Here is a 13,164-nt window from a genome sequence, read left to right on the forward strand (position 1 = left end):
GGGGCTATGTGGAGCAGGGAGGCGGGGCGAGGTAGCTGAGAGTGGCCCCCTAGTGGGGCCATGGAGAAGCAGGAAAGTCTGGAGGCTGCTGGCGGCCTCAATGGAGAATCCCCTCGTGGGGGTATCAGGGGGGTGCCAGGAGGCATCGGCGGGTTCGAGTCAGGCGCCGGCTTGCTCTCCGGAGTAACCATGTTTCACGGTTCTGGGCCTCCCGCGCACAATGGGGGAACCATAATTCGCAGTCCTGATTCTAGCCAGCCCTCCGGAGGGACAGCAGTCCTCGGTTCCGGGTTCAACCAGCATCCTGGGGAAGTCGCGGGCCACAGCTTTGGGGCCGGTACACAACCTGACGGGTTTAATCCCCCCTTCCCTGGAACCAGTGTATCCGGAACGTTCAACCCGGGGTCCGGGGGATCTGGGGTGTACAACTCGGCAAACATTCCGCTATCCGAGTCAACTTGCACGGGCCAAGACAGACCCTGTGAGGACCGGCCCCGGAGCATCCTAAAAAACAGCAGCTCCATCTCGGTGCACAAATCCCCCGGGGCGGAGAGGTAAGGAGCCGGGGAGGAAGAAAGGGATTCCAGACACAAGAGGAAGCCAAGGCAAGGGAAAGGGGGCGGAGTCCCAAGAACTAAAAGTGAGAGTAAGTGGGGATAATTGGGTGAGAAATCCGAGGTTCCTAGCCTTTGAGAGAGCGGCAGGTACGGGATAGACCCTTGATTAAGTAGCACGTGATTATCATCAGGTGTGACCCCACCCCAGCCTCCTACACGCCTGGAACTACCAGGGGGAACAAGAAAAAGGTTTTGAATGACTGAAAGAGTGAGGGAGGACAGTGAGGAGGAGGGCACTAGGAGATTTCCTCCCCCTTTTTTTGTGTCCTTCCCTCACCCGAAGGAGAAAGTCTCAGCACTGGGATGAAATGAATATCCTGGCGACCTACCACCCTGCTGACAAGAACTATGGCTTTATGAAAGTGGATGAGCCCAGCACTCCTTTCCACAGGTGCGAGTCTGCAGCTCTAGCCCTTCAGCTCCTACTCTCTTCTCTATTCAAAGGAAAAGGGGAGTGCCTGCTGCCCGTTCTGAGGCACTGCCTCATCTCCCCCTCCCCCCCGCCCCCTGCAGGCTGCAAGACAGCGATGAAGACCTGCTTGCCGGGACCTCTCACACAATGACTCCTGAGAAGTTAGCAGAGAGGTGAGAGTCCTGCCAAAGGTCAGTAGGGACCTGCGGCCTCTTGCCTCCTCCTCTTGCTGAGCTCAGGTCTGAGCCAGCTCTGCTTTTTGGCTCTCCAAATGGGAGGTACTACAATTTGGATCAGGACTCACTCAGGCCAAGGTGGGGGAGTCAGCCAGCTTGGCCCCAGCTACCACCTGCTCCCATTTTTTGTTCTCTCTGTGCCCCCAACTGGTCTCCCTCCCCTTCAGGTTTGCAACAATGGACAGTTTCTGCCCCAAGGTCCTGTACAGTGATAATAGAAGCTCGGGGTCGTCAGACAGCTTTTCCAAGACACGTGAGATGAGGGGTGGGGTTAAGTGGAAGGGGAGGTGAAGTGAGAGCTCAGCGGAGAGCCTGGCAAGAAAGCCATGCTCTGACACTGGCCCACAGAATCCGATGACTTTGAAAAGCGCCGCAAGGCACACTACAATGAAGGAAAGTTCCTGAAAACTCAGAAAAACCCTCCGTTGGATAATAGCAAGAACAGCAGTGTGGGTAGTGTGAGTATGAGCAGTGGCGGCCGAGGTGTGATGCTGGACTCAGAGCCCAGGCCTGTGGAAAGAGGTGGGGCAGGAAGAATGACTGCAGAAGTCAAGGACCGGATTGGCCTGGTGGCCAGAAACCACATCCTAGAAGCCAAAGGTTAGCTATGGTGGGGCCCCAGACACCCAAGGGAACTGTAGTCCAGAACCTCTCCACCATAGCTTGTCTTCCTCAGTGGGTGTCAGCCCAGGGCCCTGCTGTCTAAGAGGGAAGTCATGCTGGCTGGTGTCCCCAAGGTAGACAGAGGGCAGCTGGGGTGGGGTCCCCATCAGGGGGGTCCCCATCAGGATAGTCCCCAAGGAAAGCTGGCTGGGAAGGAGGAACAGAAAGCCCAACAGAACTCTGAGGGGGTGGAAAGGTCACTGATGTTTTTCTAAACTGGGAGGAGGGGATAGAAGTGAGATGAGAACCTGAGGCTTGAGCTTCTCGTGGCTGCTCAGGAGTCACAATGAAGCTGGTGCCCTGTGTTCTCTAGGTGCCCTTATGACTCAGATTGATTTGGATGATTCCTCAGCTTCCCCTGCCTTCAGAAATCTGTCCCCGACTTCATCCACCACTATGGTGTTGCAGAAGGAAATTGATCTGCAGCGCAAGGAGTATTACAGCAAAGGAAGATACCTGAGGTGCTGGTCCCACCCTGAGCTTGAGGAGGACCCAGAAGATGAGCAGCAGAGCAGTGAGAGCTCCGGGTCAGCCCAGGAGCGGGAGGGCTAAGAACCAACAGACTGATGGGTGTGCCAACCCTGGTTCTATGATGCTTCCAGGCTCCACAAACTTGAACTGGGTGATCGAGAGTCCCATGAGCACTGAGGTCCGTCTGCTGGACCACACGGGAAGCTCCTCCCAGGATTTCCAGGCCACCGAGAGCTCCCGGAAGGTGATAGTGACATCATCGAAGCCTGGTGAGGGCACCAGGCCACCATCTCACCAGGCCTGGCTTTTGGCAAGCTCCCATCTTCCCAACCCCCACTCCCTTCAGGCCAGCAGATCAGCAGAGGTGATGAGAGAGGCCCTCCACATTCTTGTGTGCAATGTGGATTGTATGGAGAGAACCCAGGGGGATGGGTACCGGCCCCCCAGCTTGGTACCACCGCTGCCCCCATGCCTCCTCCCTGATTCCTCTCTGCCACCTGCCCCGCTCCAGGTACTGCCCTGTCCTCCGAAGACAGTGGGTCCCGAGCAACGTCTGACTGGTGTCAGTGGCTGGTATCCAAGGGGCTGGACTGGCAAAGCATGGGAGGCTCAGAGAGGGAAACTGGAAGTCACCCAAACTTTACAAACCAAAGCCAGCACAGACGTGAGCCTGAGCAGGGGCAAGGGGCTGGCTGGGGAGGGCGAGGGGCTGAGTGGGTAGGTTCTAGGGAGTCTGGGGATCGTGGGCCACATCTGCCTATGGCGAGAAAGCCACTAACCCAGCCCTTCCTCTTCCAGATGAAACCCTGCAGCTCCAGTGGACCCAGGAGGAGGAGACCAGACAATGGAAACTGTAGCCAGCTGGGGATGGGGTGGGAGCTGACTTTCCCTGCCCTCACCACCCTCGGCCAATTGGGGTAGACAATAAAGAGAAGAGCAGGAGTTTGGGTGCTGTGAATTGGGGTCCCAGGCTGATCCTGAGCTGTCGTTGAGGAGAGGGGGGGCAGAGATGGAAGTTCACATGCAGGAAACCACAGGCAGAGCAGAGCAAAAAGCTTGGCATAGCCAGGGGGACTGGACTCAACAGGCACCCAGGAGCCCAGGAAAACCCACCTGCAGTGAACTGACAATGACCCATGTGATTCAGCCACACACTTGCCAGTATCATCTTTAATTCTTAAACCACTCTGGAGGTAGGAATTATCATCCCCATCTTTCAGATGAGGAAACTGAGGAATCAGCTTGCCTAGGGTCAGGCAATCAGGATTTGAACCTGTATCTCTCAGACCTCCACGACTCAACCACTGAAGGAGAACGAAGCGGAGAGAGACCAGGGACCTAGGAAGGTGACTGCAGATAGTCTCCGAGGGCGGGGCTGTGGCTTCTCTGATCTCAGGCGCTTCTCCACCCCCAAGCCCCGCCTCCACCCCTCCCAGCACTGCCTGGAAGTGAGGGGTGAGAACTCCTCCTAGGACACCCCTTGCACCTAGGGAAAGAATCCTGTCCCCCACCCCCAGACTCTACCCAGGGGAGGACTCTCCCCTCCTCCCTCCTTAGCACATCCCCAGGCGAGGGGAGTGCCTGAACTTGCAGCTCCACCCTCCAGGCCCGAGGGCCCACTGGCCCGGAGCGGTCTAGCTGAAATGACGGTCAAGCTGGATTTTGAGGAGTGTCTTAAGGACTCACCCCGCTTCCGGTAAGTGTACACAGGTGTCCAGGGGCAGAGGTGGGGAGGTCCAATACTCCCTAACATACACAACCTTCCCCATGTCGGACGGAGGATGTAGACAGACAGGGCGTAGGTCTCAGAGGGGCAAGATCCAGCTTAGAAGTCAAAGCCGTACCTCTGGTATCAAATCCCATGCTCTGATGCTCGCCACCCTCTGCCAGTGTGGAGGGGGTCCCTCCAGCCTCTCTCAACCCCAGAGCTGGCACTCCCTCCTCCCTCTCTTGGGGACCCCTCCCCTCCCCCAGCACCTGCTCTGGGCGGTTAGCAACTTCCTGCCCTCGCCACATCCACCCTCTTTCTACCTTCCTGCTCTGGCCTGGGCCTTAGTAGCTCCCACACTGTGCAGAGTGAGCGAGCCAGAGGGGGTGGGTGGAAGTTCTTAACCCATCAGCTTTTTCTGTCTGTACCCTCAGCCCCCTAACCCCAACCCCTGACCCTGCCGACTGGACAGACCAGACAGGCCCAAGCTCTGTTCCCGTGACCTTGTCCCTCCTTTCCCAGAGCCTCTGTCGAGCTGGTGGAAGCCGAAGTGTCAGAATTGGAGACCCGGCTGGAAAAGGTGATCCGGATGTGGAGGGGTGACCCAGGGTGGGAGTGAGATGAGAGAGGTAGGGCCAGGGAGAAAAGCAGAGACCAAGTATAAGTTCTGGAGATTACTGAACATTAACCAGGTTGGGTAGATACTGGGGGCTCCAGAGAAACCAAAAGGTGGTTCTGTATCCTTAAGGAGCACAGAATCTTGGAAAACAAGACTCACCTGTGAACTTATGAAGATCTGCGTTATGTGGGACCCTGAGCTCCCAGAAGTTTCTGCCCTCAGGGGGCTCTCAGACTGTGGGCAACAAATCAGTAAAACACGACACGATGCAGTTAGGCCTTCCTGGCTGCTCTTTACAAAAGCAGCATGCTCCCATCCCCCTTATTTGGCTTTATTTTTTTCCCCTCTACAGCATTTATCTCAGCTATGTTATGTGTTTATTTGCTGCATTAGTTTTCTATTGTATAACAAATGATTACACATTCCGTGACTTCAAATAGTGCACAGGTATTAGCATAGCTGTGGGTCAGCACAGCTTAACTGTGCTCTGCTCTGCTTCAAGCAGAGTTCCAGTCCTTGCTGTTGTGGGATTGAGGCCCTCATCTCCCAGAGGCCATCCACAGTTCCCTGGCCCGGGGCCCTGTCCATAGGCAGTTTATTTCATAGCAGCTTGCTTCTTCTTCAAGGCCAGTAGTAGGCTTTCCCAAGTGTGTGCTGACGAGATGCCATCAGTTTCGGTCAGAATGGGATCGCGGGGCGAATCCATCACCTCTGTCATTTGGGGACGCCATCCTATTGCCCTTGCCGTGTGGAGTGCTGATGAGAAGCATAATCCTCACTCACCCACACTCAAGAAGTGAGGATTATGCAAAAGCGGGAGTCACAGGGTACCTTAGCCTGTGTCTGTCCCACTTGCCAAGTCTGTTTCTTGTCTACTTTTCCCTACTGGATTGGAAGTATCATGAGGGACTTTTACATTTCCCCCTCCCCCGCCCCCCTCAGTCCCCGGGGCCTTTGCCATGACCTGAAAGTAGGTAACCAACTAATAGATACATTTACTAATGAAATAGATACATTTAAATTTCTGTATAGCTGATTTACAATGTTGTGTTAGTTTCTGGTGTACAGAAGTGATTGGGTTGTACACATGAATATATACATATATTTTTAAGTTAAACTTTTTATTTGTAACTACTTGCAGATCACAAGAAGTTGCAAAAATAGCACAAAGAGGCACAGGTACCCATCTCCAGCTTCCCCCAATGGTAGTATCTTCCATAACTGTAATCTCCTGCTCAAACCAGGAAATTGCTTCTGGCATGATACAGTAAGCTGTCTAAAGACTTCACTTGAAAAAAAAAAAAAGAAAAAAAGTAAAGACTTCACTTGAATTTTACCTGCTTTGCCTATACCCTTAAAAAAAATTTTTTTTTTCATTTATTTATTTAGCTGTGCTGTGTCTTAGTTGCTGCACATGGGATCTTTAGTTGTGGCATGTGGGATCCAGTTTCTGACCAGGGATGGAACCTGGACCCCCTAACACTGGGAGGATGGAATGTTAGCCACTGGACCCCCCCAGGGAAATCCCCTTTGTGTATAATTCAGTGGGCACTTTATCACATGTATAGATTCTTATAACCAGCATCACACTCAAGATACAAAACTCCTGTCATCACAAAGAAACTCTTTTGAGCCATTTTTTTGTAATGGTACCCTCCCTCCCCACCCCCTTCCTTATCCATGACAACCCCTTGTCTCTTTTCTATCGCTAGACTTATCATTTCTAGGTTATCTAGGTGGAATCACACACAGTATGTGACCTTTCAAGATTGGCCTTTTTTTCCTCTCAAAATAATATCTTTAGGTTTATTCAAGTTGTGGCCTATCAGTAGTTATCAGCAGTTCATTAATAGTTGATGAGTAGCTCATGCCTTTTGCATTGCTGAGCATGTGCTATTGTATGGAAGTACCAGTTTGTCACTAGTTCAGTCTTCTGAAAGTTCCTTATTCAACTATTTGGGCAGGCGGGGTGAATAAGGGAAAACCTGGACACTCAGTCCCCCAGTGGAGTTGTGATCCTCTGGGTCCTTGTCCCTTATTACAGACACCCAAGGGTGACATCTGATAAAATTTTATCCTGGTCTGTTTCCCGACCGTTACTGACCCTGCCAGCCATCTTCAAGTCAAGCTATAGTTCCCTGAAGCCTTCACTAGCCTGAAAAAGTGTTTTTTAGTTCAACAAAAGTTCTGTGAGCAAACCTCTGTAGCCCATATTTTCTGAGCCCCTGCTACTCAAGATTTCCTCACAGAACTGCCCTGGTGGTCTCTAGATCCCCAGGCTGAACTGACAGGCTCCATCGACTCTTGCCCCTTCCCAGATACAGTGACTCAGGCTGGAACCAATGGTGTCATCTCCAGGAGCCATGCAGCTCCTGCAGGTGAAAAGAACCATGGGTCAGAAAACCTAGCTCTGGCTTCTGAGTCGGCCACCTCAAGGAGTGAGCTGGGAGAGAAACCAGTCTTTAGGCTATTCCTGCTACCACAGGGGCCTCCCAGAGACCCTCCTCAGGCCAATCACTGGTCCTTTGTTTATCAAGTCACCTAGGCAGGTGGAATGAACTGGGAGATTGGGATTAACATATATACTTAAACAATTAACACTGTGTATAAAATAGATAATTCATGAGAACCTACTGCATAGCTCAGGGAACTCTATTCTGTGCTCTTTGGTGCCCTAAATGGGAAGGAAATCTAAAAAAGAGGGGATTTATATATATAAATGGCTGATTCACTTCGCTGTACAGCAACTATACTCCAATAATTTTTTTTTTTTAAGCCTCCTTGTTTGTAATTTAGGGCCAGACAGAATGGGCCCTAAGAGCACCATCTCTGCCCTGACCCTATGGCCTGGCTGACTGATTACTATTTATGAGGAAATGTTCACTAAGCACAGAATGAACACCTCCGACAGTAAATACTGTATAGTTTTGTGGTTGTTGTTGTTGTTGTTGTTTAACAAGGCATGTGGGATCTTAATTCCCCAACCAGAGATCATACCTGGGCGCTTGGCAGTGAGAGCTCAGAGTCCTGACCACTGGACAGCCAGGGTATCCCCCATTTCTGTAGAATTTGATACTGAGCAGGTAAAGCTCTGGTTTCATCCTGAGAGCCAGACAGTGCGTGAGGATGGCATTTCTGGGGAACTCTGGATCCAAGCAGATGTCGCAGGGCAGGAGAGATGTCTGGGAGGTGAAACCAACACTGGCTCCACTGTCAGACTGGGAGGAGTTTTGATCCAGACCCAGAGCAGTGGGAGCAAAGAAACCGAGATGAGAAAGCAGCTCGTGTGTATTAGAAACCAGACTGGGCCGTAGAGAAGTGTAGGTGTGGGAGGGAGGGGCACAGCCCTGGGAAAGGGGGGACAAGTCAGACAGGAGAGGAGCAGCACTGGGTATTGGTGGCACCGGCACGACTCCCTGTTGCTCTGTTGTTTCCCAGCTCCTCAAACTGGGGAATGGTCTCCTGGAAAGTGGGCGGCACTACCTTGCCGCCAGCCGGGCCTTCATCGTGGGCATTTGTGATCTCGCCCACCTGGGACCACCAGAGCCCATGATGGCGGTATGTGGAAGGCCCAGACTAGGCTGTGGTGGGGTCTGGGATGTGGAGAGACCCTGGGGAAGGCGAGGGGAGGGTCAGTCTGGGATCTGCTGGTCCCAGGTCAGAGGTCTAGGGATGGGAGGACCCGACCGCCCTTGTCTGGTACTCTCTCTCTGCGTCTTCTTGCCTAGGAGTGTCTGGACAAATTCACTCAGAGCCTGAGCCACAAGCTGGACAGCCATGCTGTAAGTGGGGGGTGGTGGGGGGAGCAAGGAAGTCTGTGGTCCTGACCCCACCTGCCAACTTCTTTTTCCCTCAGGAGCTCCTCGATGCTACCCAGCACACACTGCAGCGGCAAATTCAGACCTTGGTGAAGGAGTGAGTTGGGAGGGAAACCAGTCCTCTGGCCTCTCCCAATGCCATGGGGGCCTCCCTGAATAAAGGAGTTGTAAGATTGGAGGCTTCTGGTGGCCTGATCATTATCCCCTATCTCAAGGATCCCCTCGAAGTCCTGAGTGTCCACAGATGCAAGGCTGTGAATGAACCTTAGGGATTTCTCTGCTGGGGTTGGTGGGTGTATGGGTAATTCTGTGTTATTCCTGCACCTCCAGAGGTCTCCGGAGCTTCCGAGAGGCTGGCCGGGATTTCTGGCGGGGGGCCGAGGGCCTGGAGGCTGCTCTTATCCACAACGCAGAGGTTCCCAGGCGCCGGGCCCAGGAGGCAGAAGAGGCTGGAGCTGCTTTGAAGGCTGCTCGAGCCGGGTACCGGGGCCGAGCCCTGGACTATGCCCTGCAGGTGTCTGCCCCTACCTGTCCTCCTGGGGTACCAGGGCCTCAATCACCTTGAGGCTGGAGAGTCACTGGTATGTAGTGGGAGGGGTGGGGTCTATGTCTTCAAGACTGACCTGAAATCTTTTGGGCTCTCAGATCAATGTGATTGAGGACAAGAGGAAGTTTGACATCATGGAGTTTGTGAGTCAACGTGGGGGTGGGGGTGGGGAGAAGCCTGCTGATATCAGGAGGGACCAGGGAAAGAGAGGGGTCTGCCCCCTGCCTACCTTGTCCCCAGGTGCTGCGTTTGGTGGAGGCCCAGGCTACCCACTTCCAGCAGGGCCACGAGGAGCTGAGCCAGCTGGCCCAGTATCGCAAGGAGCTGGGTGGCCAGGTAGAGCCCCAGGAAGCAGGGAGGTGGAAGAGGGAGGGAAGGGGCTCTGAGATGACTCCTGGCCTGGTGGGTGAGGCTGGGGCCTTCTGAGATACCCCTCCTGTGCTCAGTTACACCAGCTGGTCCTGAATTCAGCCCGCGAGAAGAGGGACATGGAGCAGAGACATGTGCTGCTAAAACAGAAGGTGAGGACTGGGGCCACAAGCAGGAGGCGGACGGCCCTGGGGCCTTGGTCTCTGCCCACTTCAGTTGCCCTTTGACACTTTTGTACCCCCAGGAGCTGGGTGGGGAGGAGCCAGAGCCAAGCCTAAGGGAGGGGCCTGGTGGCTTGGTCATGGAAGGACATCTCTTCAAAAGGGCCAGCAATGCATTTAAGACCTGGAGCAGGTGAGGAGTGAACATCCCAATCGGCCAAAACCATCGATTTTGGGGGTTTTTTTGAGTGGTTATAGTGTGTTAAATGGGGCTTCCCAGGTGGCTCAGTGGGTAAAGAATCCACCTGCAGTAGAGGAGACCTGGGTTCAATTTCTGAGTTGGAAAGATCCCCCTGAGGAGGGCATGACAACCCAGTCCAGTATTCTTGCCTGGAGAATTCCATGGAGAGAGGAGCCTGGTGGGCTATAGCCCATAGGGTCACAAAGAGTCGGACATGCCTGAAGCAACCAAGCATGCATGCATGCACATACTGTGTGTTAAATACAGCTAGGAAAAACAGACAGACCGCCCCTACACCCCCACCACTTCCTTCAGAGACTTTACATTCCATCAGCAAAGACAGACAGTGATACGGTAATTAAGTAAATTATATGTTATCTTAGAAGGTAAGAATACCATAGGCAAAAAACAACAAAGAAGCAATGTGGACACAGCTGGGAAGGAGCTGTGACTTTGAGTAGGGTGGTCAGTCTAGGCCTCGTGGAGAGGTGACTATTGAGTGAGGACTGGAAGGATATCTAGGGGGAGAATGTTCTAGGCCAAAAGAGGAGCCCTTCCAAGGCCCTGAGGAACCTGGAGGGTTCAAGGAACAGAGTGGAGGCCCTGGGTGTGGACAGAGGGAGGGAGGAGGAAGTAGTAGAAGATGCAGGTGGAGCTAACGGGGTGTGAATCATGATGGCCTCGTTGGCTGTGCTCTGAGGGAAGTGGGGCGCCATGGGAGGGTGTGGAGCAGGGTGGTGACCTGCTCTGATGTGACCCCTTCCCCTTCCAGGGCCACCGCCGGTCCCTGAGGGATCTTTGTGCAGATTAAGAAATAGAGCCCTTTCTCCAAGATACTTGTATTTGCCAAAATGTTGTAGTAATGGACTTATTTTATTAGAGAAAGCATTTTCACTGCCATCTGCTGGAAACTTGTCTTTGTGAATCTATCACAACTGGGTTGCTTGAGATGTGATCAGCAACCCTCACAAGTCCCCGGCTGCCCCTCCTCTGCAACATCTGGGATGGGCAACCCGGGTCTCCCTCTTCTCAGCGAGATTCTATGAAGCTGAGAGCACCCCCTCCCTCCTGTTCCTCTCCTGAGCCATACCCCCACATCATTAATGCTATTTCCACCTCTTCCAGACGCTGGTTCACTATTCAGAGCAACCAACTGGTCTATCAGAAGAGGTACAAGGTGAGTAGGCTGGGTCCTGGGTGCTGGGCCCCAGGAGGACTCAGCCCTGCTGTGGCTGCCAGGACATCTGCCCTCCCCCCGCCAGGACCCTGTGACCGTGGTGGTGGATGACCTCCGTCTCTGCACAGTGAAGCTCTGTCCTGACTCAGAAAGACGGTTCTGCTTTGAGGTCGTGTCCCCCAGCAAGTGAGTACAGTGCCCCTGGGTGATGGCCTGTGTGTCTCAATCTTACCGGCTGGCAAGGGTCTTGGAGGCCCCTCGTGCTGCCCCAGATGTTAACCCTTTGGTACTTGACTCGGGGGGAGAGTATAGGGCAAAGGGGCATATCTAGAAGGATATTACCGATTGGTGCAGAGGTATTTCCATATGACTGATACCAGCTGCACACTTGCTGAATGTCAGCCTGCCCATCCTGCCACTTGACTCCCCAAGCCTCAGACCCCTCCCTGCTCTCCATTCCCCTCTGGTCCAGGTCCTGCCTCCTGCAGGCTGACTCAGAGCGCCTCATGCAGCTGTGGGTCAGCGCCGTGCAGAGCAGCATCGCCACAGCCTTCAGCCAGGCTCGCCTTGATGACAGCCCCCGGGGTCCAGGGCAGGTACCTTAACCGGCAGTGCAGGGCTGGGCTGCCCAGAGAGCTAGGACATCCCTTCCCTCGGAGCCACTCTTTCTTCCCTTGTTCCCCCCAGGGCTCAGGACACCTGGCCATAAGCTCCTCTGCCACGCTGGGCCCTGGTGGGTTGACCAGGGGAAGGGAGCCTGGTGGAGTGGGGCATGTGGCAGCCCAGGTGCAGAGCGTGGATGGCAACGCCCAGTGCTGTGACTGCCGGGAGCCTGCCCCTGAGTGGGCCAGCATCAACCTCGGTGTCACCCTCTGCATTCAGTGCTCCGGCATTCACAGGTCTCTCCCCCGACCCCGGGTCCCAGGCGTGGGCCCCTGCTCCTCCTGGGTTGGGGGCGGAGACTTGCCTGGGTTTCTTCTCACACTCTGCCTGGTACCTGGGCCGAGGCTGTGGGGCACAAGGTGGACCCACGTGGGCCCAGCCCCTCGGTGTCCTGGTCTGGCCAGAGTAGGAGGACACCCAGGGGAGTTGATCGGCTTGTCTGGAGGACGTGTGGGGTCAGGACTGCTGAGGGTGGGGGAGCTGATGAAAAGCAGAGAGAGATGATGTTATGAAGACTTAGCAGGTCTATACAGCCCTCGGGGGGGCGGGGGGGGGGGGGCGGAGGGGAGTGGCATGGGAAGAGTTGTCCAGGCCAGAATGCCTGGAGAGAGGGGAGGTGGCTGGAGAGGATGAGGAGAAGGGAGGAGATGGAATGGTGAACAGGCGGAATCCTCCTTGATCCCAGTCAAGACCACGTGACCCTGACTGCCCTCTGCCTCCTGGCCCAGCGCCTCTGCATGGGTCCCCCATGTAGGACGTTGCCCCTAAGTCTTTGCAGGAGTAGCAGCTGCCCCCACAGAGGGCCTGACATATCCCCCTTGCTCTCCAGGAGCCTTGGAGTTCATTTCTCCAAAGTCCGGTCTCTGACCCTTGACTCATGGGAGCCGGAACTTGTGAAGGTGACTTGGGGTGCTGTGAGTGTGTGGGGGTGGGATAAGGGCAGGGCCGCAGAGCCCGAGGGCTCAGACACTCACCCATACCCTACCTGTCTATCTCTGCCTCCACCTGGGCCGCCTGCAGCTCATGTGTGAGCTGGGAAATGTCGTCATAAACCAGATCTATGAAGCCCGTGTGGAGGCCATGGCTGTGAAGAAACCAGGACCCAGTTGCTCCCGGTGAGGCTGGGGCTACCCTCCATGTGGGGAGGGAGGGAGGAGGGCCCAGGATGAGAGGAGGGAAGACTGTCTCCTTCCCCTGCAACACTCCCCCGCCAGGCAAGAGAAGGAGGCCTGGATTCATGCTAAATATGTGGAGAAGAAGTTCCTGACCAAACTTCCTGAGATTCGAGGACGAAGAGGTGGCCGAGGGCCCCCCAGGGGGCATCCTCCTGTGCCCCCAAAGCCGGGGCTTATCAGGCCCAAGCCGGGGAGCTTCAGATCCAAGCCAGGTATACAGTTGGTTGGGCATCTGTGAGCGCCTGCTGTGCACTGAGCACAGTGCCAAGCCCAGTGGGGAGGCACAG

At 54.6% G+C, this 13,164-nt stretch overlaps 2 protein-coding genes across 3 annotated transcripts in view; both read left to right on the plus strand.

Annotated features, from left to right (window-relative positions):
- Positions 1 to 3,341, plus strand: LOC110150154 (uncharacterized). Of its 2 annotated transcripts, XM_020913018.2 has the most exons (9): positions 3 to 554; positions 901 to 1,008; positions 1,131 to 1,202; positions 1,433 to 1,518; positions 1,614 to 1,865; positions 2,242 to 2,442; positions 2,531 to 2,668; positions 2,911 to 3,063; positions 3,198 to 3,341. In XM_020913018.2, exons 1-9 carry the CDS (start codon positions 61 to 63, stop codon positions 3,254 to 3,256), a joined length of 1,563 nt encoding a protein of 520 aa, XP_020768677.1. In that variant the 5' UTR covers positions 3 to 60; the 3' UTR covers positions 3,257 to 3,341. The 2 variants fall into 2 exon arrangements, with proteins under 2 accessions (XP_070335094.1, XP_020768677.1); XM_070478993.1 differs by lacking the exons at positions 2,911 to 3,063; positions 3,198 to 3,341 and having other exon boundaries at positions 1 to 554; positions 2,242 to 2,455; positions 2,531 to 2,662.
- The window catches only part of ACAP1 (ArfGAP with coiled-coil, ankyrin repeat and PH domains 1), a 12,260-nt gene continuing 2,408 nt past the window's right edge, over positions 3,313 to 13,164 (plus strand). The window contains 17 exon segments of the mRNA XM_020913011.2: positions 3,313 to 4,095; positions 4,630 to 4,687; positions 8,165 to 8,284; positions 8,455 to 8,508; positions 8,583 to 8,641; positions 8,875 to 9,058; positions 9,190 to 9,234; positions 9,332 to 9,427; positions 9,538 to 9,612; positions 9,705 to 9,814; positions 10,988 to 11,039; positions 11,125 to 11,225; positions 11,512 to 11,635; positions 11,727 to 11,938; positions 12,532 to 12,601; positions 12,723 to 12,817; positions 12,917 to 13,089. Coding sequence (XP_020768670.2) covers positions 4,043 to 4,095; positions 4,630 to 4,687; positions 8,165 to 8,284; positions 8,455 to 8,508; positions 8,583 to 8,641; positions 8,875 to 9,058; positions 9,190 to 9,234; positions 9,332 to 9,427; positions 9,538 to 9,612; positions 9,705 to 9,814; positions 10,988 to 11,039; positions 11,125 to 11,225; positions 11,512 to 11,635; positions 11,727 to 11,938; positions 12,532 to 12,601; positions 12,723 to 12,817; positions 12,917 to 13,089 — 1,681 coding nt within the window. The 5' untranslated portion in view covers positions 3,313 to 4,042.

The sequence above is a fragment of the Odocoileus virginianus genome, chromosome 17 (genome assembly GCF_023699985.2).
Source record: "Odocoileus virginianus isolate 20LAN1187 ecotype Illinois chromosome 17, Ovbor_1.2, whole genome shotgun sequence".
Taxonomy (NCBI): domain Eukaryota; kingdom Metazoa; phylum Chordata; class Mammalia; order Artiodactyla; family Cervidae; genus Odocoileus; species Odocoileus virginianus.

Excerpts from the sequence above, each read along its gene's own strand:
- LOC110150154 (XM_020913018.2), top strand. The coding sequence starts at position 61 with ATGGAGAAGCAGGAAAGTCTGGAGGCTGCTGGCGGCCTCAATGGAGAA. Across the intron at positions 1,519-1,613 it reads AGACAGCTTTTCCAAGACAC|AATCCGATGACTTTGAAAAG; the intron begins GTGAGATGAGGG and ends ACTGGCCCACAG. Across the intron at positions 3,064-3,197 it reads AAACCAAAGCCAGCACAGAC|ATGAAACCCTGCAGCTCCAG; the intron begins GTGAGCCTGAGC and ends TTCCTCTTCCAG.